Raw genomic sequence first — 27,358 nt, forward strand, 5'->3', positions numbered from 1 at the left:
TAACCTGGATTCTTGAGAGATGACTTTATGTCAGGGATACAGAACACTGTAGGTCGCAGCGGGGGAGAACATCCAGGCATAATCAAGTGATCAAATGGCGTATAATTCTTGCCCGGACTACAGACACGGGACTAGAAAAATCAGGATACCAAGGGACAGATCTGAAAACAGCAATAAGTGCAAGTGGCAAGTGCGTACGTTCCCCAAAGGACACTGTGTCTATGCACACATCATCATCATCATCAGTCGTATTTACTGAGCGCTTACTGTGTGCAGAGCACTGTACTAAGCGCTTGGGAAGTACAAGTTGGCAACATATAGAGACAGTCCCTACCCAACAGTGGGCTCACAGTGCCACACATGTGGCAGTGGAGGCCGCGTGGCACGAAGGCCACGTGGCACAGAGGCCCTGTGGCACCGAGCCCACTCTTTTAGACTGTGAGCCCACTGTTGGGTAGGGACTGTCTCTATATGTTGCCAATTTGTACTTCCCAAGCGCTTAGTACGGTGCTCTGCACATAGTAAGCGCTCAATAAATACGATTGATGATGAGGCAGGAACACTCTGGCTTTTCAACCAGCCCCGCTCTCGTGGATCGGTTCCGGCGTCAACAGCCAAGTCAGTCAGTCGTCTAAGGGCAGGGCACTCTGCTAACAGCTTGGGAGAGCACGACACCCTTTTCTTGAAATACGAAGGGTGGCTAAATACCTATCACTTGTAGATCAACAGTCCAGGAGGAGATTTTAGTTTTCCCAGGGGGGCTGCCAGAAACAACCACCACACACACACATCCAAACTGTTCTACCCGAGGAGAAGGGGTGTTATACTGCTGGTTCTGCCGAGGAGCTACAGAACCTGTGCACTTGCTCGAAAGAGACAGCAGCCTCAGCCTCTGTCATCTCTCTCCTCCAGGGGAGAGTGCGTCTCCGCCCCCCGCCCCTTTTTTTTTAATGGTACTTTTTTTTTGATGGTATTTATTAAGCGCTTACTCTGTGCCAAGCACTGTTCTAAGCGCTTATTATGTGCCAGGCACTGCATTAAGCACTGGGGTAGATACAAGCTAATCAGGTTCATCATCATCATCATCATCAATCGTATTTATTGAGCGCTTACTATGTGCAGAGCACTGTACTAAGCGCTTGGGAAGTACAAATTGGCAACATATAGAGACAGTCCCTACCCAACAGTGGGCTCAGAGTCTAAGAGGGGGAGACAGAGAACAAAACCAAACATACTAACAAAATAAAATAAATAGAATAGATATGTACAAATAAAATAAATAAATGAATAAATGGATGCGATCCATGTCCTACGTGGGGCTCACAGTTTTAACCCCCATTTTACAGATGCGGTAACGGAGGCTCAGAGAAGTGAAGTGACTTGCCCAGGGTCGCCCAGCAGACGCGTGGACTAGAACCCAGGTCCTTCTGATTCCCAGGCCCCCGTTCCACCCACTAGGCCACACAATCTCCTCATTCCTCACTGAGCGGCCACGCCAGTCGGAAGATAGTGGTCAATTATAGTGGTCAGTTAGGGGCGAGTGCCTCTCGATCCAGTCCCGCTCCGCCGCGGCCTTGTGGGAAGGGAGATGAGATGGGCAACACAGTGTACCAACTTCCTGGATTCTCTAATCTCTTAACTTTCACCTCAACCAACCCTCTGTTTTGGCTGGGAAGAAGGCCCCTTGGTGGAATGGACTCTTATTTTCATTTGGTGACATGACAGCAAGACCTTTTTCTTTCTATCGTATTGATTGAGCGCTTACTGTGTGCAGAGCACTGGACTAAGCACTTGGGAAGTCCAAGTCGGCAACATCTAGAGACGGTCCCTACCCAACAGCGGGCTCACAGTCTAGAAGGGGGAGACAGACAACAAAACACGTAGACGGGTGTCAAAATCGTCAGAAGAAATAGGATTTGTTTGCTCCTTCCACACGCAATGGCCATGATTTTAGAAGACAGTCAGTTACTAGGAAATCAGAGTGTTAGGGCAGCTGATTACTAGACGGGGATCAAAACAATTCATGCCGGAAAGGGGACCTAAGCTGAATTGTTTTGTTCCCCTAAACTACACAGCCTCTCTTAGAAGGAGTAACACCTCAGGTGGGGAAGAGGTTTTGGGGGTACAATCAATCAATCAATCAATCAATCGTATTTACTGAGCGCTTACTGTGTGCAGAGCACTGGACTAAGCGCTTGGGAAGTACAAGTTGGCAACATCTAGAGACGGGCCCTACCCAACAGTGGGCTCACAGTCTAAAAGGGGGAGACAGAGAACAAAACCAAACATACTAACAAAATAAAATAGAATAGATATGTACAAGTAAAATAAATAGAGTAATAAATATGTGCAAACATATATACAGGTGGATATACAGGAAGATGGATTTTTAATGCGCTATCAAGAAAAGGCAATTTATCTCCTTTAATGTGATAATGCCGCCGGGCCAGTCTCCGGTTTCCTCAAGCCTCTGGGCTAGAATAATAATAATAATAATAATAATAATCACTTAGTACAGTGCTCTGCACACAGCAAGCGCTCAATAAATATGATTGAATGAAAGCTCACATGGGCAGGGAAAGTGTCTACCGATTCTGTTGTACTGTACTCTCCCAAGCACTTAGTACAGTGCTCCGCACACGATAAGCGCTCAATAAATTCCACTGATTGATTGAGGTTCCTCTCAGCAGACAGGGTGTATACAGATTGTGTGCATACAGGAGAGGAAAAAGAAAAGAGAATGAGAGCAAAAGAATTTAAGAGAATAAAAGAAAGTGTGCGAGAGACCACATGCACAGTGTTTACCACGGATTAATTTAAGGTTACAGAGCAGTCATGTCACTCATGATCTCACAAAATTGAGTCTCAGCTGCTCTGTCAGCTATTCTTGGATTTTTTTTTAAGTAGCACCGGTTCTCTATGCAGAACTTCTAGTTCTCTCGGCCAATTCAGAAAAATAATTTGGAATCCAATGCCTCCAACTCCTTTCCTGAATTAGGAGAGGGAGACAGCTGGAGCCTGTCAGCAGGCAGGAGGAGACCAACGGTGAGAAAGATAAATGAAGAATGGACGTGGGTCATTCGGTTGGTTGATCAGACAATAATAACAAGAATAATAATAATGGTAGTACTTGTTCCGGGTTTACTGTGTGCCAAGCACTGCGCTAAGCCCTGGGGTAAACACAATCAGATGCAATCCCTGTTCCACATGGGGCTCATAGTCTACGAGGAAGTGAAACAGGTATTTAATCCCCACTTTACAGACGAGGGAATTGAGGCCCAGGGAAGTTAAGTGACTTGTCCAAGGTCACACAGCAGGCAAGTGGTAGAGCTAGGATTAGAACCCAGGTCTCCAAACGCCCCTTTCTGTGCTTTCTCTTTCCATTCTGAGGTTGGGAAGGAAACCAAGCAGGCTGGCTCACTATCAGGGGAGTGAGCTAGTGAGCTCCCGACAATCTGCAAACAGGATTAGTATGTCATCGGGCTCTTCCCAGTGAGCTCCTTTTTTTCCTGCTATGTGACTAATGGTCACCCTTCCATGGAGATTAACAGGATCAGAGGCAATTTGACAATAGCAAGTGGGAAGCAGGGAATTTGGAGGAAGAGGAGACGATGGAAGGGAGGGTATTTTACAAGTATCTTTTTCCTCCCCACCCCAGATTTCCCTCCCATTCCCTGAAAAGCAGGAGAGGCCGCCTTCTCTACGCTCTGGGCTGCCATTTTGCTTTATACTGCTGCTATTTCAGCTGTCAGTGAGCAGCTGAGATGGGCACAAAGGAGAACAGTGTCCCGCCCGCGGCCTCGTTAGTGCCAATCAAAAGCCCTTTTGTGCCAACTCGCTCTCACATTTATCTCCCGGAGAACGCCAAGCATCAAAGCCATGGGGCCGTCTTGTGAGAAGGAGACTGTAGTAGGTCCCTTAGCCCGTCTTCTCCCTTCTCCTTGTCCTCCTGGAGCAGAGAAAGGGAGTAAGGGCCCGCCGAGTCCTCAGAGACCAGCACAAGGAGCCAAAAAGGAGTCTAATCCCGGGGTCTCTTCAGCACAACTGGTTTGGAGAGGGAACTGGGGTGGCACCAAGGCACCTCCAGAAAGGGACGGGAAGATTAAACTGCCTCCCTTTGGGATCTCTACTTTGAGATCCCCTATAGCATTCTGCATCTTCACATCTAAATACCTGAAAATAGTCAATCAACTGTATTCACTGAATGCCTATTGTGGGCAGAGCACTGTATCAAGCTCTCCGGAGAGTATGCTATAACAGAATCTGTAGAAACGATCCCTACCCGCAATGAGCTTACAGTCATTAATCTAACTAACTTAATTAACAGACAGAGCAGATGACTCCAGATCAGTTCTGGTGCATTCTTTGGTAACCAGCAGTAGGGCTTATTAGGAAGAACTCTGATATCTCCTTGATCGACTCACTGGACCTGACTCTCACAAACCCCAAATTAAATCGAGTAGCAAGGAGAAAGATCCCCACCATCTTGCTAAAGGAATTAGGGAAAGAAACTGGACCTTAGCACTAGTTATGCGAAACTATTTATGCCTGCCCTTCTGAGGAAAATATTACATTAAGGGAGAGGGGTTGGGGGGTGGGGGGAGGTTGAGGGAAGGCCTCATGTCAAAATCCTCTCCTCACCAAGAGCCGGCTTCAGGCATTTGGCCCCGTGAGGCAGGGAAAAAATTTCTGCCCTGCCCCGTCTCCTTTAACACCTTCACATCAGACGGCAGGTGTCCGCAGAATTTTGAATCGATCCCATCAGTGGCACTGACTGAGCACTTACTGTGTGCAGAACACTGTACTAATAATAATAATGATGATGGCATTTATAAAATGGGGATTAAGGCTGTGAGCCCCACGTGGGACAACCTGATCACCTTGTATCATTCCCAGCGCTTAGAACAGTGCTTTGCACATAGTAAGCGCTTAACAAATGCCATATATATATATATATATACAGTGCTCTGCACATAGTATGTGCTCAATAAATGACTGATTGACAGTTCTGGTGCCTGAGAGAGAGAGGGTGCTAGAATTTGAACCACTGGACTATTATTACAGGAAAAAAAAAGTTGCCAATATTCCAAGTAGAGCAGGCACCATTTTCCAAATTTGGATTTAGTGAATTCAAGGAACATCCTCGATGTGAGTGTTGAACTGTGTGGTTTTGCACACAACGAATCTCCTTTTGAAGAGGAGCTAAAGAAGTGAGGGAAAGAGGAATACGGAATCGCTTTAGGAAATATATATTTCCTAAATATATTTATATATTTATTAAGCGCTATGTGCAAAGCACTGTTCTAAGCGCTGGGGAGGTTACCAGGTGATCAGGTTGTCCCACACGGGGCTCACAGTCTCAATCCCCATTTTACAGACGAGGTAACTGAGGCACAGAGAAGTTAAGTGACTTGCCCAAAGTCACACAGCTAAGCAGCGGAGCCGGGATTTGAACCCATGACCCCTGACTCCAAAGCCCGTGCTCTTTCCACTGAGCCACGCTGCTTGGGAGAGTTTGTATGATGTTCTCATGTTAGGCAGGTGTATGTGCAACATTCCCTGTGATGTCATTTTATTAATGCACGCACGCACATAATGACATCAAACGCAAGCCTGTGGCTTGCTAGTGAGTTTCTCCGGAGGGACCCCTGGTCCTCCCCGCATCGTGCCGGAGCCTCGGGGTTCCTCTCCCGAGTCCCTGGAAACACAGGGGTCATTTCCAGCTCGGCCAGGAGGCTTTAACGTATTTAACTCCTGCTGCCTTGAGACGGTCGCTTACTTGGCTTAGGTCTGAAGCTGGCTCTGTCCCTGTCTCGCCCGATAACAGTAATCATGATGGTGGTATTTGTTAAGTGCTTACTATGTGCCAAGCCGCTCTGCTAAGCGCTGGGGTAGACACAAGATATCAGGTCCCATAACCGGAGACTGGCCGGGCGGCATTATCACATTAAAGGAGATAAATTGCCTTTTCTTGACAGCGTATTAAAAATCCATCTTCCTGTATATCCACCTGTATATATGTTTGCACATATTTATTACTCTATTTATTTATTTATTTATTTTACTTGTACATATCTATTCTATTTATTTTAGTTTGTTAGTATGTTTGGTTTTGTTCTCTGTCTCCCCCTTTTAGACTGTAAGCCCACTGCTGGGTAGGGACTGTCTCTATATGTTGCCAGTTTGTACTTCCCAAGCGCTTAGTACAGTGCTCTGCACACAGTAAGCGCTCAATAAATACGATTGATGATGATGATATGGGGCTCACAGTCTAAGCAGTAGGGAGAACAGGTATTGAATCCGATTGAAATACGATTGAATGAATGAATGAATGAATGAATGAATCCCCATGGCACAGATAAGAGGACCGAGGGACAGAGAAGTCAAGTGACTTGCCCAAGGTCACACAGCAGGTATGTGGCAGAGCCGGTTTTAGAACATTGACTCCTAAACCCGGGCTATTTTCACTAAGCCACATTGCTTTTCTAGTCCACTGTCCCGAAGTCCCTGCTCCTCCCACCCCCTCCACTTGCTGTGGAGTATTAACGTTGGGTCAAGGCCAATTACTGAGTTCATGAATTATTTTAAATGAAAATCATCATTCAATAGACCAAGCAACGACCTCCTCCTCCATCCTGCTCTTTCTCCTCCCCATCCTGATTTCCTCATATACATCAGGAAAGCAGGACAGTTGGACAGTGAATGTGTTCGCTAATTCTGTTCTACTGTACTCTCCCAAGCGCTTAGTATAGTGCTCTGCATTTAGTATGTGCTCAATAAATGATTGATTGAGAGTTCTGGTGCCTGAGAGAGAGACGGTGCTAGAATTTGAACCACAGGACTATTATTAGAGGAAAAAAAAGTTGCCAATATTCCAAGTAGAGCAGGCAACATTTTCCAAATTTGGATTTAGTGAATTCAAGGAACATCCTCGATGTGAGCGTTGAACTGTGTGGTTTTGCACCCAACAAATCTCCTTTTGAAGAGGAGCTAAAGAAGTGAGGGAAAGAGGAATACGGAATCGCTTTAGGAAAGAATATGGAATCTTTCCTAAAGAGATTATATTCCCCAGAAGTCAAAGGAAAGGACGTTTGCTTTTCTGAAAAAAATTATCAGAAAGTTCAAAACCTCCTTCCTAAAAGCCATTTCCTTGCACTTCCTGTCAAGTATCTGTAGGGATGGGATGTCTTCCTCTTGTTCCTCTCATCACCAGGTATTCAGGGTGTGTTTGCTACAAAGCACACTGCCTTCCTCTCCTGGGTTTTGTGGTAAATCTCTTTCTATCACCTTGTTCAATGTAAAACCCTTGTGGGAAGCTTAAAGAAGGTGACAGGGATCTGGGAGCTTTGTGTTAGTTTCCCCTTTTCCTGCTATTTGAATTAAATTCCTGCGTGTGGGTGTGTGAATTCATGGCCTACTGAAAGAGTACAGGCTTAGGAGTCAGGAGACCAGAGTTCTAGTCCCAGCACTGCCACATGCCTGCTGTGCAACCCTGGGCAACTCACTTAACCTCTCTGTGTTTCAGTTTTCTCATCTGTAAAATGGGGATAAAATACCTGCTCTCATTCCCTCTTAAAGAGTGAGTCCAGTGTGGGCCAGAAACTGTGTCTGATTTGATTATCTTGTATCAATGCGCTTGGCCCACAGCGTAAGCTCTTAATAAACTCCATTCTTATATTTTTAAGATGTAGACCTGGACCTCAAAAGCTTTCCAAGAACCTTTCTCGGTATCGCTCCAAAAATCTGCTACCACTTCAGTTCATCTGGATTTAATAATAATAATAATGGCATTTATTAAGCGCTTACTATGTGCAAAGCACTGTTCTCAGCGCCGGGGAGGTTACAAGGTGATGAGGTTGTCCTACGGGGGGCTCACAGTCTTAATCCCCATTTTACAGAGAGGTAACTGAGGCCCAGAGAAGTGAAGTGACTTGCCCAAAGTCACACAGCTGACAGCTGGCGGAGCCGGGATTTCAACCCCTGACCTCTGACTCCAAAGCCCGGGCTCTCGACACTGAGCCACGCTGCTTCTCTGGATTTGCCTTGGGGGAGCCATTTAAATAATTAATTAATAATGGCATTTATTAAGTGCTTACTATGTGCAAAGCACTGTTCTAAGCACTGGGGAGGTGACAAGGTGATGAGGTTGTCCTACGGAGGGGCTCACAGTCTTCATCCCATTTTACAGATGAGGGAACTGAGGCCCAGAGAAGTGAAGTGACATGCCCAAAGTCACACAGCTGACAAGTGGCGGAGCCGGGATTTGAACCCATGACCTCTGGCTCCAAAGCCCGGGCTCTTTTCCACTAAGCCTTACTTTACCTTCCATTTACCTTCCCGCTTTCACCCTGAGAGGCAGAATGAACTCGGGGAAGGTTTAGCCAATTCTGAACGGGGAGTTCTATCGCCAAGCGAAGAGAAGATTTGACTGCCTGTTCATCATGCTCACAGGCAGCTGCCCAAAAGCATCTCTTGCCTATCTAAATCTCATAAGCAAAGCACCAAGCGAGGTTTTCTACACAGCAGGCCTAAAGTCGAAGCCTTCTCTCATGCATGAAGGGGGAATAAGAGCATAGGCCTACACCCTCTCAGCACGAGGGCACGAGTTACGTTGCCGGAGATAAACTAGTCAGTCAGGGCCAAGACTGAATGTCACTTCACCCCCTGGGTTGTGCTTTCACAATCTGGAGTGTTAAAAGACTGAGTGGCAAACTCGGGGGTGTGGGAAAGAAGAGGCGGGTTACTTGTTAGACTCCAGAAAGCCACACTAAGCAGCCTGACAGTGTTCTTTAAGGATGGTACTTACAGTCGCTTGATACCAGACTCTGGCTGGGGAGATGATTTTGAATGGATGATTGGAGTGGGCTGTGGTGGATGGCTTTCTTCTTCCATTTCTTCGCTATAAAAAATTGTGGAATAGAAAAAAAAAGTGGTTAATATTCGTGAATATTAATTATTAGAGAAGTAGCGTGGCTCAGTGGAAAGAGCCTGGGCTTGGGAGTCAGTGGTCATGGGTTCAAATCCCGGCTCCGCTGTCAGCTGGGTGACTTTGGGCAAGTCACTTCTCTGGGCCTCAGTTACCTCATCTGGAAAATGGGGATTAAGACTGTGAGCCCCCCGTGGGACAACCTGCTCACCTTGTAACCTCCCCAGTGCTAAGAACACCTGTCTCCTTGTTTTGTTGTCTGTCTCCCCCTTCTAGCTTGTGAGCCCACTGTTGGGTAGGGACCATCTCTATATGTTGCCGATTTGTACTTCCCAAGCGCTTAGTACAGTGCTCTGCATACAGTAAGCGCTCAATAAATAAGAATGAATGAATGAATGAACAGTGCTTGGCACATAGTAAGTGCTTAATAAATGCCATCATTATTATTATTATGAATCCCTGACCCTAACATTCATTCCATGGTCTACTTTGTAACGCAAAGAGGCTTATAACCGAAGGGGTAGACAGGATAGATAATGGCCAATGAATAATCAATCAATTGTACTTACTGAGTACTTACTGTGTGCAGAGCCCTGTACTAAGCACTTGGGATAGTACAATATAACAAGAGACACATTCCCTGGCCAAAATGAGCTTATTATCTAGCGGGGGAAACAGACATTAATGTAAAAAAATACAATTATGAATAGGTACATAAGTGCTGTGGGGCTGAGGGGAAGATGAATAAAGGGAACAAATCAGGGTGATGGAGAAAGGATGGGAGAAAATGAAATGAGGGCTTAGTCAGGGTAGGCCTCTTGGAGGCTTTGAAGGTGGGGGAGAGAAATAGTCTGTCGGATGTGAAGAGGGAAGGCGTTCTAAGCCAGCGGCGGGATGTGGATAAGAGGTCGGCGGTGAGACAGACGAGATCGAGATACAGGGAGTAGGTTGGCATCAGAGGAATGAAGTGGATGGGCTGGGTTGTAGCTCCCTTGACTGCAAAATGGGTATGAGAATCCTGTTCTATCCTCCGACTTAGACTCTGAGCCTCATGTGGGATCTGACGATCCTGTTTCTACCCCAGCACTTTGTACAGTGCTTGGCCCTCAGTAAGCACTTTGCAAGTACCACAGTTTTTTAGGGAGAGAACAGACTGAGGGTCTTAAAGCACTCAACAGGTCAGGAGTTGATGTTCGAAGTGGAGAGGATTGAGTAATCAATGAAGATTTGTGAGAAGTGGAGAGACATGCACAGAATGATTTATGAGAAAAACCATCCGGGTAGCAGAGTGAAGTATGGCCTAGAGGAGACAGGCAAGGAGTTCAGGGAAGAGGACAATGCTGTAGTCAAGATGGGATAAAACAAGTGCTTGGATGGAGAGAAAAGGGTGGATTCTGAAAATGCTGGGGAGGAAGAACCAACAGGATCTGGTGATAGACTCACTGTGAAGGCTGAGAGGCAAGGATGAGTTGAAGATAATGCCAAGGTTTCAGGCTGGAGAGATGGGGAGGACAAATTGTGGTGGTGTCAAATGTGATGGGAAAATTAGGTAGAAGAGAGTATTTGGGAGGGAAGATGAGAAATTCAGTCTTTCACTTTAGTGTACTCTCCCAAGTGCCTGTGCTCTGCACGCCAGTGCAGGATAATGGACTAGTTTCATCCTGGAAGCAAATTTAGGGACAGTAGTTAGTAGTATAATAGAAGGGGAGAACCCCTTCTAGACTATAAGCTCGTTGTGGGCAGAATTTATCTACCAACACTGTTACATTGTACTCTCCCAACCGCTTAGTACAGTGCTCTGCACACAGTAAGTGGTCAATAAATATGACTGATAGTAGTAGCAGCATCTATTGAAAGCTGATTTGGTGCAGTGCATTATACAAGGAACTTGGGAAACAGAAAATAATGAAGTGACACATTCCTTGCCCACAAGGAACTTACTCTCCAAAGGTAGAAACAAATATAAAATATTTACAACTAGAGTGGCCAGAGTAAATTAATTGAGTAGAAATATATACTTGAGTATTAGGAAGGGTACAAATAAATTCATTAATGCTAGGGGTCTAGGATTCGTCTGAAGACAGAAAGGGTCTGGATAATTCTGGACCAAAAATACCCCTTGATGTCAATTATCCAGATATTTCAGGCAGGAGATTTATTTGTGTTATGAAATATTTGGATAGTTGAATAATATCTTTTTTGGCCACAATTATTCGCCTAAGCTGTGTGGGCAGACCTAGGTTGTGATCTCACCAGATGTTCGTGGTGAAAATGTGTGGGCATATAAGTAGCATGTTTATGAGCTAAGGATTTTTTTCATCACCTGAATCCAGGGAGGGTGAATGGGAAGAGCCCTGGACTCAGGAGACAGGAAACCTGCAGAGGTTGGAGAAAGCGCTTAGTACAGTGCTCTGCACACAGTAAGCACTCAATAAATACGATTGATTGACTGATTTGGTTGGAGCTAAGCTAAGAAGCAGGTTGGCCTAGTGGAAAGAGCAGGAGGCTGGGTTCTAATCCCGGCTCTGCCATTTGTGCGCTGGGTGGCCTTGGACAAACCACTGTATTTCTCTGTGCCTCGGTTTCCTCAGCTGCGAAATGGAGATCCAGTACCTGTTCTCCTTCCTACTATCCTCTCCTACTCCTACTATGGAGAATCAGCGTGGCGCAGTGGAAAGAGCCCGGGCTTTGGAGTCAGAGGTCATGGGTTCAAATCCCGGCCCCGCCAATTGTCAGCTGTGTGACTTTGGGCGAGCCACTTCACTTCTCCGGGCCTCAGTTCCCTCATCTGTAAAATGGGGATGAAGCCTGTGAGCCCCCCGTGGGACAACCTGATTACCCTGCACCCCCCCCCGCGCTTAAAACACATAGTAAGCACTTAATAAATGCCATCATTACTATTATTACTGAGATTGTGAGCCCCATGTGGGACAGGGACGGGGGAGAAAGAAGTTGTGTCCAAACTTCTTATCTTGAATCCACCCCAGAGCTTAGTACGGTGTTTAGCACGTAGCCAGTGCTTAACAAATACCATTATCAATTAATATTATTTCATTTATCCTCTGCTCCCACTCGAGCTCACCTACTCACTGTTCGCTCGTGTTTCTCGGCCTTTCTCACACACTTCTCCTTGCCTGGAACTCCGTCTCCGTTCACATCCACCAGACCACAGCTTCCCTCTTCTTTAACACTTCCCCCCTCCCCCTTGCCTTTTTTTAATGGTATTTGTTAAGCACTTAATATGTATCAAGCACTGAAATAAGCACTGGGGTTGATAAAAGAGAATCAGGTTGGATACAGTTCCTGTCCCACACAGGGCTCACAGTCTTGATTCCCGTTTTTAGAGATGAGGTAAATGAGGTGCAGAGAAATGACGTGACTTGCCCAAATCACACGCAGCAGAACCGGGATTGGAATCCAGGTCAATCAATCAATCAATCAATCGTATTGAGCGCTTACTGTGTGCAGAGCACTGGACTAAGCGCTTGGGAAGTCCAAGTTGGCAACATCTTGAGACGGGCCCTTACCCAACAGTGGGCTCACAGTCTAAAAGGGGGAGACAGAGAACAAAACCAAACATACTAACAAAATAAAATAAATAGAATAGATGTGTACAAGTAAAATAAATAAATAAATAAATAGTAAATAAATAGCAGGCTCCTGCTCTTTCCACTAGGCCACACTGCTCTTCCCTTTTGAAATCACATCCCCCCCAAGGAGGGTTTTCCTGGTTATTTCCTCTTTCTCCGAGTTTCCCCCCACCTCCGAACCCCACGACTTCTACCTCAGTATTGGAGTGATCCTTATTAAAGAGCGCATCGGCACTTAGAACAGTGCTCAGCGCTTAGAACAGTCCTTGGCACATAAGAAGCGTTTAAATACCATCATCATCATCATCATCATCATCATCGTCAGCTGGGTTTGGCCTGCCGGGCCGGTGAGCCCCAAGCCAGTGAACCTGGGTTGTTCCAGAATAAAGGCTGAAGCCATTATTAACTATTAATTATTATTATAGTACTTGTTAAGCACTATGGGCCAAGCACTGTACTAAGCACTGGTGTAGATACAAGTTAATCAGGGTGGACACAGTCCCTGTCCCGCACAGGGCCCACACTCTTATCCCCATTTTACAGATGAGGCAACTGAGGCCCAGAGAAGTGAAGTGACTTGTCCAAGGTCACACAGCAGAAGTAGCTCTCTTCCTCCCTTCAAAGGCCTACTGAGAGCTCACCTCCTCCAGGAGGCCTTCCCAGACTGAGCCCCCTCCTTCTTCTCCCCCTTTCTCCCTCCCCATCCCCCCGCCCTACCTCCTTCCCCTCCCCACGGCACCTGTATAGGTGTTTGTACGTATTTATTACTCTATTTATTTTACTGGTACATATTTACTATTCTATTTATATTATTTTGTTAATATGTTTTGTTTTGTTGTCTGTCACCCCCTTCTAGACTGTGAGCCCATTGTTGGGTGGGGACCGTCTCTATATGTTGCCAACTTGTGCTTCCCAAGCGCTTAGTACGGTGCTCTGCACACAGTAAGCGCTCAATAAATACAATTGAATGAATGAATGAATGAAAGTGGCAGAGCTGGGATGAGAACCGAGGTCCTTCTGACTCTCAGGCCCGGGCTTTATCCACTAAGCCACGCTGCTCCTCCGTTTGGATGTCCTGCTCCGGTATTCCCGCAGCTGACCACGGCCAGGCTATCCTAGCCTGGCTGTTCTCTGTTGCCCGGATCGTTTTTCTAAAAATAATTCACTCAACGTCTCCTCCTTCTTCAAGACCCTCTAATGGCTGCCCATCACCCATCACCTCTCCTCTCCATCCCCTCGCCCCCTCCTACCTCACCTCCCTTCTGTCCTTCTCCAGCCCAGCCCGCACCCTCCGCTCCTCCGCCGCTAACCTCCTCACCGTTAGGCCTCGTTCTCGCCTGTCCCGCCGTCGACCCCCGGCCCACGCCCTCCCCCTGGCCCGGAATGGCCTCCCTCCGCACATCCACCAAGCTAGCTCTCTTCCTTCCTTCAAAGCCCTACTGAGAGCTCACCTCCTCCCAGACTGAGCCCCCTCCTTCCTCTCCCCCTCCTCGTCCCCCCGCCTTACCTCCTTCCCCTCCCCACAGCACCTGTATATATGCTTGTACAGATTTATTACTCTATTTTACTTGTACATATTTATTCTATTTATTTTATTTTGTTAATATGTTTTGTTTTGTTGTCTGTCTCTCCCTTCTAGACTGTGAGTCCGCTGTTGGGTAGGGACCATCTCTAGATGTTGCCGACTTGTACTTTCCAAGCGCTTAGTACAGTGCTCTGCACACAGTAAGCGCTCAATAAATATGATTGAATGAATGAATGAATCTGTCTCGCCACCGACCCCTTTCCCATATTCTCCCTCTCTCCTGGAACTCCCTCCCGCTCCATAATACACCAGACCACCACTCTGTCCACCCTCAAAGCATTATTAAGGCCTTCCCCGAATAAGCCCTCTTTTTCCCGGCTCACTCTCATCATCAATCGTATTTATTGAGCGCTTACTGTGTGCAGAGCACTGTACTAAGCGCTTGGGAAGTACAAGTTGGCAACATATAGAGACAGTCCCTACCCAACAGTGGGCTCACAGCCTCTCCCTTCTGAGTGGTCTCTGCACTTTGACCATTTGATATCTGCCCCATCCTCAACCCCTCAGCACTTATTTATACATCTTTAAATGATTCTTACTGAGAGCTCACCTCCTCCAGGAGGCCTTCCCAGACTGAGCCCCCTTTTCCTCTCCTCCTCCCCATCCCCCCGTCCTACCTCCTTCCCCTCCCACAGCACCTGTATAGATGTTTGTACAGATTTATTACTCTATTTATTTTACTTGTACATATTCACTACTCTATTTTGTTAATGATGTGCATCTAGCTTTATTTCTATTTATTCTGATGACTTGACACCTGTCGACGTGTTTTGTTTTGTTGTCTGTCTCCCCCTTCTAGACTGTGAGCCCGTTGTTGGGTAGGGACAGTCTCTATTTGTTGCCAACTTGTACTTCCCAAGCATTTAGTACAGTGCTCTGCACACAGTAAGCGCTCAATAAATCATCATCATCATCAATCGTATTTATTGAGCGCTTACTGTGCTCAATAAATATCAATCATAATAAATGATTGATTGATTGATTTAGTACAGTGCTCTGCACACAGTAAGTGCTCAATAAATACGATCGAAGGAATGAATGAATGAATATGTTACAAATTGCTTATTCAGATTAATGTCTCTCTCCCCCTCTATCAATCAATCAATCAATCAATCGTATTTATTGAGCGCTCACTATGTGCAGAGCACTGTACTAAGCGCTTGGGAAGTACAAATTGGCATCACATAGAGACAGTCCCTACCCAACAGTGGTCTCACAGTCTAAAAGGCTCACAGTCTAGACTTGTTATGGGCAAGGGAGCATGACTGTTAACTCTGTTGGACTCCCCCAGTGCTCTGCACATAGTAAGCACTCAATAAATACCATTGGTTGATGGACTGACTTCGACTGGAAGGTGAGGAAAGGCTGCCCGGGACATTTACCTCTTGTAGTAGGCCAGCTCTTCCTGCAATAAAAACACCCTGGACTTCAGTTCGTTCCTCTCGTGCAAGACGTCGCGCAGCTCTTGCAGAGTGAACCGCGGGCGGTTTGGATCCTTCAGGTCCAGGGCCATCTTCTCCGACTCGGAGACGAACTCCTCGATGCTCGGCTCTGCCTGAAGGAAGGCGTCAGTAACTCATCAGCCCTTCGGGACTTCGACAATTCTAGCTTGTCATTCAGATCTCTCCCGGCCCCGCCACTCTGAAAACTGACTTTGCCTCAAAAGTGGTTTTTAGAGAGAGTTATTTTAAGAACGTGAACGACTTCTCTGCTCAAGTCGGAGACAAGTTCCCTTGAGAACGGGTAGAGGCCCTGCATGGCCATTATTCTGCTTACAAAGGCCAAGCCCCAATAGGGTGGGCTCTTTCCGACCTGATGACAGTTGCTTTTACGGCAGAAAAAAACGTTTTTAGGTTTCCCGACTGGGGAAACTAGCCTATGCAGGGGTCTGTGCTTTTCGAAGCGCAGGCACCTGAAATCCCATCGAATTTCTATTTAAAGAGAAGCTTCCCTAAAGATCATAGTGATAGGGCATGGAAGCAATTAGGATAATTTCCAGCCCGTTTCAGCAAGCGGGATTTCTGATGGGCTGCCACAGGGGCTGTCTGAGGGCTGGGGGGAACATGGGAAAGGGCTAGAGTGGTCACACACACACAGAATCACATGACAATAATAATAAAAATTACAGTACCTGTTAAGTAATAATAATAATAGTAGCATTTATTAAGTGCTTATTATGTGTCAAGCACTGTTCTAAGCACCGGGGTAGAGACAAGTTAATAAGGTCAGCGTGGCCTAGTGGCTACAGCCCGGGCGCCAGAAGGACCTGGGTTCTAATCCCGGCTCTGCCACTTGTCTGCTGAGTGACCTTGGGCAAATCACTTAACCTCTCTGGGCCTCTCGATCAATCAATCGATCGTATTTATTGAGCGCTTACTGTGTGCAGAGCACTGTACTAAACACTTGGGAAGCACAAGTTGGCAACATGTAGAGACGGTCCCTACCCAAGAGTGGGCTCACAGTCTAGAAGGGGGACACAGAGAACAAAACCAAACATACTAACAAAATAAAATGAATAGATCAGATATGTACAAGTAAAATAAATAGAGTAATAAATACATACAAACATATATACATATATACAGGTGCTGTGGAGAAGGGAAGGAGGTAAGGTGGGGGGGATGGAGGGGGGAGGAGGGGGAGAGGGAAGAGGGGGCTCAGTTTGGGAAGGCCTCAGTTCCCTCATCTGTAAAATGGGGATTAAGAGTACAGTGCTCTGCACACAGTAAGCGCTCAATAAATATGACTGATTGATTCACTGTGCCTTACTTCTGTACTCCTTCGTACTTAAACTGTGAACCCCATGTGGGACATTCATTCATTCATTCAATTCATTCAATCGTATTTATTGAGCGCTTACTGTGTGCAGAGCACTGTACTAAGCGCTTGGGAAGTCCAAGTTGGCAACATATAGAGACAGTCCCTACCCAACAGTGGGCTCACAGTCTAGAAAGGGGAGACAGAGAACAAAACAAAACATATTAACAAAATAAAATAAATAGAGTAGATATGTACAAGTAAAATAGAGTAATAAATCTGTACAAACATATATACAGGTGCTGTGGGGAGGGGAAGGAGGTAGGGCGGAGGGGGTGAGGAAGGAGGGGACTCAGTCTGGGAACAGGGGCTGTGTCCAATCTAATTCACTTGTACCTACGCCAGCATTTACAACAGTGTTGGACACATAGAAAGCGCTTAATAAATACCACAAAAAAGTAGGGGGGCATGCAGAGGGAAGTGGCCAACTGAATGATTTTTCAGTGGGATTGAGAGAAGACAACCATCTTTATTTATTTTACTTGTACATATCTATTCTATTTATTTTATTTTGTTAATATGTTTTGTTTTGTTCTCTGTCTCCCCCTTCTAAACCGTGAGCCCGCTGTTGGGTAGGGACCGTCTCTATATGTTGCCAACTTGGACTTCCCAAGCGCTTAGTCCAGTGCTCTGCACACAGTAAGCGCTCAATAAATATAATTAAATGAATCTGGACCACTCAGATCCCACCCGCTCCTCTCTTTCTGTCACCAACGGCACTTCATTCTGTTACATTAACGACAACCTCATTCACCCCTCCTCAGCCCTCCCATGCTAGTTGACTGTTCGCTCCCCTCCCGCGGTATCTCTGCTCCCTGACCCCCCTTAACTGGCCCACCCTACTCCAGCTCTTAATAGTTTGTATCTGCTCTCTGTGGCATCATTGTCTGCCAATTCTATTATTGCCATAGCATATTGATTGCTCAACTACACCCTGTGATGCCATCGCCTACTTTTATCATTGCTACTGTTTTATTGCTTCTGCATCTCAATTGTTAACCCCCCGCGGTACTGTCACTCGCCCTGCTGACCTCACCATGAACTTTCAGTTCCCTTGCTCCCAACTGCCATTCCCATTCCTCACCTTCCCCTTCCCCTCTCCCACCCAGCTGTTTCCCTCCCTCTCACCCACCAAGACCGCTCCCCCTCACCCCCTACCAAGGATTCCTCTGTACCAGCGCAGGTCCTCCGCTTCTCCCTCCCGGCCCCCCTCCTCCCCTTCTCCCCGCCCCCACCCCATCCCAGTTCTCCTTTCCCATCGCCACGCCCCTTCCCACTCTCCCCGCCCAGGCCCCCGCCAACTCATCCCAATCCAAACCCTCCCCACCCCTCGCACCCTTCCCCCTCCCTCCCCTCCCTCGACAGCTGATGCCAAGTGTGGCCTCTGGAACCCCCGCTCCGTTTTAAGTAAGATCCCTTTCATCCTGGACCTTTTCCTTTCCAGTTCTCTACTCCTCCTCGCCCTAACTGAAACATGGCTGTCGCCGGACGACACGGTCTCTTCTGCTGCTCTCTGCAGTGCAGGCCTCTTCTTCTCCCACTCCCCCAGACTCACCGGAAAAGGAGGAGGTGTCGGTTTCCTTCTCGCCCCCCAGTGTCGCTTTCGCACTATCCCTCCTCCCCCTTCCCTTTCCTTCCCTTCCTTTGAAGCCCACATTATTCGCCTCTACCACCCCCTCCAGATTCTTGTAGCGTCATCTACCGCCCTCCGGGCCCCACTTCCAACTTCTTTAACGACTTTGACCCCTTCCTCACCTTCCTTCTCTCCTTCTCCATGCCCACTCTGATCCTCGGAGACTTCAATATCCACATGGATATCCCTAACGACTCCTCTGCCTCCCGCCTTCTATCTCTCCTTGACGCTGCCAACCTCTTCCTCCACCCCACCTCACCCACTCACCAACTTGGTCATACCCTCGACCTCATCATCTCCTACCGCTGCACTGTGTCCACCCTCACCAACTCTGTGATCCCTCTCTCTGATCATAATCTTCTCACCTGCCTCCTCACTCACACACCTTTCCCCCGTAAATCCGTATTACTCCCTCACAGAGATCTCCGCTCTCTGGACCCCACCCATCTTTCGGAGCGCCTCACACCCCACCTCGCCGCCCTCTCCTCTCTACCCAGTCTTGATGATCAGATTACTGCTCTCAACTCTACCCTTTCTACTCAGCTAGACTCGCTCGCTCCCCTTTCCCTTCGCCGCTCTCGCACCACTAACCCACAGCCCTGGATCACTGCCACTGTCCGCCTCCTTCGCTCTTATGCTCGAGCTGCCGAACGCTGCTGGCGAAAGTCTAAACACCATGCCAACCTCGTTCACTTCAAGTTTATCCTTTCCTGCCTTAACTCAGCCCTCTCTTCTGCCAGACAAAACTATTTCTCCTCCCTTATTGACACCCATGCCCATCACCCCCGCCAGCTCTTCCGTACATTCAACTCCCTTCTCAGGCCCCCGGTTCCTCCCCCTCCTCCTTCCCTCACCCCCAACGATCTGGCCTCCTACTTCATTAACAAAATTAAATCCATCAGGTCCGACCTCCCAAAAGTCTCTTCCCCCCTTTCTCCAACCCCCCGGCTCTCAACACTCTCTGCTACTCTCCCATCCTTCCCAGCGGTATCCTCAGAGGAACTCTCCTCCCTCCTCTCAAGTGCTACTCCGGCCACCTGTGCTTCTGACCCCATTCCCTCTCATCTTATGAAATCTCTCGCTCCATCCCTTCTCCCCTCCTTAACTTCCATCTTCAACCGCTCACTCTCCACTGGTTCCTTCCCCTCTGCCTTCAAACATGCCCATGTCTCTCCCATCCTAAAAAAACCCTCTCTTGACCCCACCTCACCTTCTAGTTATCGTCCCATATCCCTCCTACCATTCCTTTCCAAACTCCTTGAACGAGTTGTCTACACGCGCTGCCTAGAATTCCTCAACAACAACTCTCTCCTCGACCCCCTCCAGTCTGGCTTCCGTCCCCTTCATTCCACGGAAACTGCGCTCTCAAAGGTCACCAATGACCTCCTGCTTGCCAAATCCAACGGCTCCTACTCTGTCCTAATCCTCCTCGACCTCTCAGCTGCCTTTGACACTGTGGACCACCCCCTTCTCCTCCACACGTTATCTGACCTTGGCTTCACAGACTCCGTCCTCTCCTGGTTCTCCTCTTATCTCTCCGGTCGTTCTTTCTCAGTCTCTTTTGCAGGCTCCTCCTCCCCCTCCCATCCCCTTACTGTGGGGGTTCCCCAAGGTTCAGTGCTTGGTCCCCTTCTGTTCTCAATCTACACTCACTCCCTTGGTGACCTCATTCGCTCCCACGGCTTCAACTATCATCTCTACGCTGATGACACCCAGATCTCCATCTCTGCCCCTGCTCTCTCCCCCCTCCCTCCAGGCTCGCATCTCCTCCTGCCTTCAGGACATCTCCATCTGGATGTCCGCCCGCCACCTAAAGCTCAACATGTCGAAGACTGAGCTCCTTGTCTTCCCTCCCAAACCTTGTCCTCTCCCTGACTTTCCCATCTCTGTTGACGGCACTACCATCCTTCCCGTCTCACAAGCCCGCAACCTTGGTGTCATCCTCGACTCCGCTCTCTCATTCACCCCTCACATCCAAGCCGTCACCAAAACCTGCCGGTCTCAGCTCCGCAACATTGCCAAGATCCGCCCTTTCCTCTCCATCCAAACCGCTACCCTGCTCATTCAAGCTCTCATCCTATCCCGTCTGGACTACTGCCTCAGCCTTCTCTCTGATCTCCCATCCTCGTGTCTCTCCCCACTTCAATCCATACTTCATGCTGCTGCCCTGATTGTCTTTGTCCAGAAACGCTCTGGGCATGTTAATCCCCTCCTCAAAAATCTCCGGTGGCTACCAATCAATCTGCACATCAGGCAGAAACTCCTCACCCTGGGCTTCAAGGCTGTCCATCCCCTCGCCCCCTCCTACCTCACCTCCCTTCTCTCCTTCTACTGCCCAGCCCGCACCCTCCGCTCCTCCACCACTAATCTCCTCACTGTACCTCGCTCTCGCCTGTCCCGCCATCGACCCCCGGCCCACGTCATCCCCCGGGCCTGGAATGCCCTCCCTCTGCCCCTCCGCCAAGCTAGCTCTCTTCCTCCCTTCAAGGCCCTGCTGAGAGCTCACCTCCTCCAGGAGGCCTTCCCAGACTGAGCCCCTTCTTTCCTCTCCCCCTCGTCCCCCTCTCCATCCCCCCGTCTTACCTCCTTCCCTTCCCCACAGCACCTGTATATATGTATATATGGTTGTACATATTTATTACTCTATTTATTTATTTATTTTACTTGTACATTTCTATCCTACTTATTTTATTTTGTTGGTATGTTTGGTTCTGTTCTCTGTCTCCCCCTTTTAGACTGTGAGCCCACTGTTGGGTAGGGACTGTCTCTATGTGATGCCAATTTGTACTTCCCAAGCGCTTAGTACAGTGCTCTGCACATAGTAAGCGCTCAATAAATACGACTGATTGATTGATTCATTCATTCAATCGGATTTATTGAGTGCTTACTGTGTAAATAGCACTGTACTAAGTACTTGCGAGCGTACAATTCTTTCGCTATTCCTCACACTTGTCACTTCCATTTGCCCGGCAGACCCCGCCATGGGGATTTTTCCCAACCCTTCTGTAAAGATGGCATCCTCGGAATCCGCTGGTGCTTTGAAAACACCCCGCCTCGAGGCACCCAGCCAAACACCAAGGAGAGGCCCACAGCTCCGTGCCCCCGTGCTCGACAGCTGATATACTCAGATGTCAGGGGTGAGTGCGAGAAAAGGGAGGGTTGGGTGAGCCCACCGACCAAAAACTCTAAAGGGGCCCCGGAGATGATAATAATAAAATAATAATAATAATGATGGCATTTACTAAGCACTTATTATGTGCAAAGCACTGTTCTAATCGCTGGGAAGGTTACAAAGTGATCAGGTTGTCCCACGGGGGGCTCACAGTCTTCATCCCCATTTTACCGATGAGGTAACTGAGGCCCAGAGAAGTGAAGCGACTTGCCCAAAGTCACACAGCTGACAACTGGCGGAGCCGGGATGTGAACCCATGACGCAGTACGTTCGATTACATCCAACAGTGACGAGGGGATTTCGCTGAAGCAGGAGCTCGAGGGAACCGTAACACACGGATTTAATGCAGGCATATGTTTATAGATCATATTTAATATGTGCCTCAGCTCTGCCACTTGCCTGTTGTGAAAACTTGGGCAACTTACTTCTAGACTGTGAGCCCGCTGTTGGGTAGGGACCGCCTCTAGATGTTGCCAACTTGTGCTTCCCAAGCGCTTAGTACAGTGCTCTGCACACAGTAAGCACTCAATAAATACAATTGAATGAATAGATGAACTTACTTAATTTTCCTCTGCCTCAGCCAGTTACTTAAACTTTTCTGTGCCTCAGTTTCCTCATCTGTAAAGGTTTTCTCTGCCCCCTGCCCCTTGAGGGCTGCATTCATGTCCCACAGGGCTTCTCCAGCCCCTGGAGTTTCCCATGTGCTTAATTAGAGAAGCAGCGTGGCTCAGTGGAAAGAGCCCGGGCTTTGGAGTCAGAGGTCATGTGTTCGAATCCCAGCTCTGCCACTTATCAGCTGTGTGACTTTGGGCAAGTCACTTCACTTCTCTGGGCCTCAGTTCCCTCACCTGTAAAATGGGGATTAAGACTGTGAGCCCCCCGTGGGACAACCTGATCACCTTGTAACCTCCCCAGCGCTTAGAACAGTGCTTTGCATATAGTAAGCGCTTAACAAATACCACTATGGCCCCCTGAGCGTGGCTCAACGGAAAGAGCCCGGGCTTTGGAGTCAGGGGTCATGGGTTCAAATCCCGGCTCCGCCAGTTGTCATCTGGCTGACTTTGGGCAAGTCACTTCACTTCTCCGGGCCTCAGTTCCCTCATCTGTCAAATGGGGATGAAGACTGGGAGCCCCCCGTGGGACGACCTCATCACCTTGTATCCTCCCCAGCGCTTAGAACAGTGCTTTGCACATAGTAAGCGCTTAACAAATGCCATTATTATTATTATTATTATTATTTCCCCCAGATCAATCAATCAATCAATCATATTTATTGAGCGCTTACTGTGTGCAGAGCACTGTACTAAGTGCTTGGGAAGTCCAAGTTGGCAACATATAGAGACAGTCCCTACCCAACAGTGGGCTCACAGTCTAGAAGGGGGAGACAGAGAACTAAACCAAACATATTAACAAAATAAAATAAATAGATTAGATATGTACAAGTAAAATAAATAGAGTAATAAATACGCACAAACATATATACATATATACAGGTGCTGTGGGGAAGGGAAGGAGGTAAGACGGGGGGATGGAGAGGGGGACGAAGGGGAGACTGTGAGCCCACTGTTGGGTAGGGACTGTATATGTTGCCAATTTGTGCTTCCCAAGCGCTTAGTACAGTGCTCTGCACATAGTAAGCGCTCAATAAATACGATTGATTGATTGATTGATTGATTGATTGAGAGGAAGGAGGGGGCTCAGTCTGGGAAGGAGAGGTCATGGATGGTGCCCTGGCTTGTTGCTGGGTTGAAGGGGAGGGGAAAAGGGGCAGGGAGAGGAGAATAGATGCCCTACCTTTAGATTGCGCTGTGGATTTTTTTAGTTTAAGAACTGGGGCAGACAGACTGGAGCCTTAAGGGGGTAGGTCTCGGAAAAAAAGGCTTGGTCTCCAGGGGCAGAAGTAGCCTGCCCTTTCTCGGTCTCCTTGAGGACTCAAATAGCCGACCCCGGCTGGCCCCGCAGAGCTCCCAAATGGGCCTCGGGGCCTTGTCACGGAGAGATGGGGCCAGCTCCAGGCTGGCGGCGGCGGCAGAAGCGGCGGTCCCGGTGCCCGGTCCGGGGGAAGCCAGCTGGGCAGGGACTGTTGCTGCTGCTTGGGCAGTGCTGGCAAGAGAATGGTGGGCCTGGCTGCAGTGGCCCTCCCTACAGACCAGACACAGGACCTTCCAGGGCCAGATCAATCAATCAATCAATCAATCCATTGTATTTATTGAGCGCTTACTGTGTGCAGAGCACTGGACTAAGCGCTTGGGAAGTACAAGTTGGCAACAAGTTGGCCAGATGCCTACTTAATTCCAGATCAGCTTCCAGACTGCATAACCGGGCCAGGCTGGGGGCAAGACAAGTGTCCGGCCTGGCCTTGGAGCTGCCGGAGACACGAGGGAGCCCAGTGATTACTCTATTTTACTTGTACATATTTATTCTATTCATTTTATTTTGTTAATATGTTTGGTTTTGTCCTCTGTCTCCCCCTTCTAGACTGTGAGCCCACTGTTGGGTAGGGACCGTCTCTGTATGTTGCCAACTTGCACTTCCCAAGCACTTATTACATCATCATCATCATCATCAATCGTATTTATTGAGCGCTTACTATGTGCAGAGCACCGTACTAAGCGCTTGGGAAGAACAAATTGGCAACATATAGAGACAGTCCCTACCCAACAGTGGGCTCACAGTCTAAAAGGGGGAGACAGAGAACAAAACCAAACATACTAACAAAATAAAATAAATAGAATAGATATGTACAAGTTAAATAAATAAATAGAGTAATAAATATGTACAAACATATATACATATATACAGGTGCTGTGGGGAGGGGAAGGAGGTAAGAAGGGGGGATGGAGAGGGGGACGAGGGGGAGAGGAAGGAAGGGGCTCAGTTTGGGAAGGCCTCCTGGAGGAGGTGAGCTCTCAGCAAGCGCTCAATAAATACTTGTGTGACTTTGGGCAAGTCACTTAACTCCTCTGTGCCTGTTACCTCCTCTGTAAAATGGGGATTAAGACTGTGAGCCCCACGTGGGAAAACCTGATCACCTTGTAAATTCCCCAGCGCTTAGAACGGTGCTTTGCACATAGTAAGCGCTTAAATGCCGTCCAAAAATAAAATATAATAAATAAATACGATTGAGTGGATGAATGAATAGTGGAGACAGGAGTTGGGGCCTGCCTGTGGGGGCCGAAGAGCGCCGTCAGTCCCGGCTCCCGCTCTGACAGGCAGGATGGGCTAGCTTCAATCGATCAATCAATCAATCAATCGTATTTATTGAGCGCTTACTGTGTGCAGAGCACTGTACTTCGGCCCGGCGGCTAGCTCAGCCGTCCACCCGGCCCCCCGAGCTGGGTGTGTTCGTCGGGGGGGATACCTCCTCGCCCCATGGGGTTGAGAGCCCTTGCCCCGAGAGAGAGAACGGATTCGGGTTGAAGCGGGTCCAGTCCACAAGGATCACACCAATTTTCCAAGTCTGTTCGAGCTCAAATAATAATAATAATAATAATAATGATAATGACATTTGTTAAGCGCTTACTATGTGCAAAGCACTGTTCTAAGTGCTGGGGAGTTTACAAGGTGATCAGATTGTCCCACGTGGGGCTTACAGTCGTAATCCCCATTTTACAGATGAGGGAACTGAGGCTCAGAGAAGTGAAGCGACTTGCCCGAGGTCACACAGCAGACACGTGGTGGAGCCGGGATTCGAACCCATGACCGCTGACTCCAGAGCCCGTGCTCTTTCCACTGAGCCGGGGGAGAAGTGATTTCGAAGGAACCCGACCTCCCTTCAGGGGTTTAAAGGCCGGCATGGAGCCAACGGCCGACACCCAGTCGGGACTGAATGTCCTTGCGCTGCCCCTTTTAGACAGTGAGCCCACTGTTGGGTAGGGACCGTCTCTATATGTTGCCAATTTGTACTTCCCAAGCGCTTAGTACAGTGCTCTGCACATAGTAAGCGCTCAATAAATACGATTGATGATGATGATGCCGCTCAAGAGCCGTGTCCGGCCGGTCATGTGGCTGGGGAGTGGAGCCTTTCTGGGGGGGCAGTGGCCTTGGCTGTCTCAATCGAACACCTGGTACAGCGACTGAGTTGGGAACATTATTATGCGCACGCGTGTACACGCGTACAACACACGTGCGCGCCTGCCCCCTCAACCCTTCCAGGGCATCAAGCAACCAATTAGAGCAGCAGCCTGGCCTACTGTCGGCTGGGTGACTTTGGGCAAGTTTCTCTGGGCCTCAGTTCCCTCATCTGTAAAACGGGGATTAAACCTGATCGCCTTGTAACCTCCCTAGCGCTTAGAACAATCAATCGTATTTATTGAGCGCTTACCGTGTGCAGAGCACTGGACTAAGCGCTTGGGAAGTACAAGCTGGCAACATATAGAGACGGTCCCTACCCAACAGTGGGCTCACAGTCTAGAAGGGGGATCTGATCGCCTGATCACCTGATCGCCTTGTAACCTCCCTAGCGCTTAGAACACTCAATCAATCCTATTTATTGAGCGCTTACTGTGTGCAGAGCACCCTACTAAGCGCTTGGGAAGTAGAAGTTGGCAACATATAGAGACAGTTCCTACCCAACAGTGGGCTCACAGTCTAAAAGAACAGTGCTTTGCACATAGTAAGTGCTTAATAAATGCCATCATTATTATTATTATTATTACTGGAAACAGCACGGCCCTGGAAGTCGGAGGACCCGAGTTCTAATCAATCAATCAATCGTATTTATTGAGCGCTTACTGTGTGCAGAGCACTGGACTAAGCGCTTGGGAAGTACAAGTTGGCAACATCTAGAGACGGTCCCTATCCAACAGTGGGCTCACAGTCTAAAAGAACAGTGCTTTGCACATAGTAAGCGCTTAATAAATGCCATCATTATTATCATTATTATTACTGGAAACAGCACAGCCCTGGAAGTCGGAGGACCCGAGTTCTAATCAATCAATCAATCAATCGTATTTATTGAGCGCTTACTGTGTGCAGAGCACTGGACTAAGCGCTTGGGAAGTACAAGTTGGCAACATATAGAGACGGTCCCTACCCAACAGTGGGCTCACAGTCTAAAAGAACAGTGCTTTGTACATAATAAGCGCTTAATAAATGCCATCATCATTATTATTATTATTATTATTACTGGAAGCAGCACGGCCCTGGAAGTCGGAGGACCCGAGTTCTAATGAATCAATCGTATTTATTGAGCACTTACTGTGTGCAGAGCACTGGACTAAGCGCTTGGGAAGTACAAGTTGGCAACATATAGAGACAGTCCCTACCCAACAGTGGGCTCACAGTCTAATCCTAGTCTGCCCGGTGATTGGGCAAATCACTTCCCTGTGCCTCAGTTACCTCATCTGTAAAACGGAGATTAAGACTGTGAGGCCCTTGTGGGACACGGACTGTGTACCTACCTAGTGCTTAGTAGAGTGCCTGGTACACGGTAAGCACTTAAATACCATTAAAAAAAAATCATTGGTAAAAATAATAATAATAATAATAATGATGGCATTTATTAAGCGCTTACTATGTGCAAAGCACGGTTCTAGGCACTGGGAAGGTTACAAGGTGATCAGGTTGTCCCACGGGGAGCTCACAGTCAATCCCCATTTTACAGATAAGGGAACTGAGGCACAGAGAAGTGCAG

The 27,358-nt window shown here is 48.0% G+C and overlaps 1 protein-coding gene across 1 annotated transcript in view; it reads right to left on the reverse strand.

Annotated features, from left to right (window-relative positions):
• Positions 1-27,358, reverse strand: part of RILPL1 (Rab interacting lysosomal protein like 1) — a 66,565-nt gene that overhangs the window by 7,044 nt on the left and 32,163 nt on the right. The window contains exons 5-6 of the mRNA XM_038763665.1: positions 15,484-15,656; positions 8,807-8,899 (exon numbers count right to left, since the gene is read on the reverse strand). Of these exons, the coding sequence (XP_038619593.1) occupies positions 8,807-8,899; positions 15,484-15,656 (266 nt within the window). The remainder of the gene's footprint in view (positions 1-8,806; positions 8,900-15,483; positions 15,657-27,358) is intronic.

The sequence above is a fragment of the Tachyglossus aculeatus genome, chromosome 21, assembly GCF_015852505.1.
Source record: "Tachyglossus aculeatus isolate mTacAcu1 chromosome 21, mTacAcu1.pri, whole genome shotgun sequence".
NCBI lineage: Eukaryota > Metazoa > Chordata > Mammalia > Monotremata > Tachyglossidae > Tachyglossus > Tachyglossus aculeatus.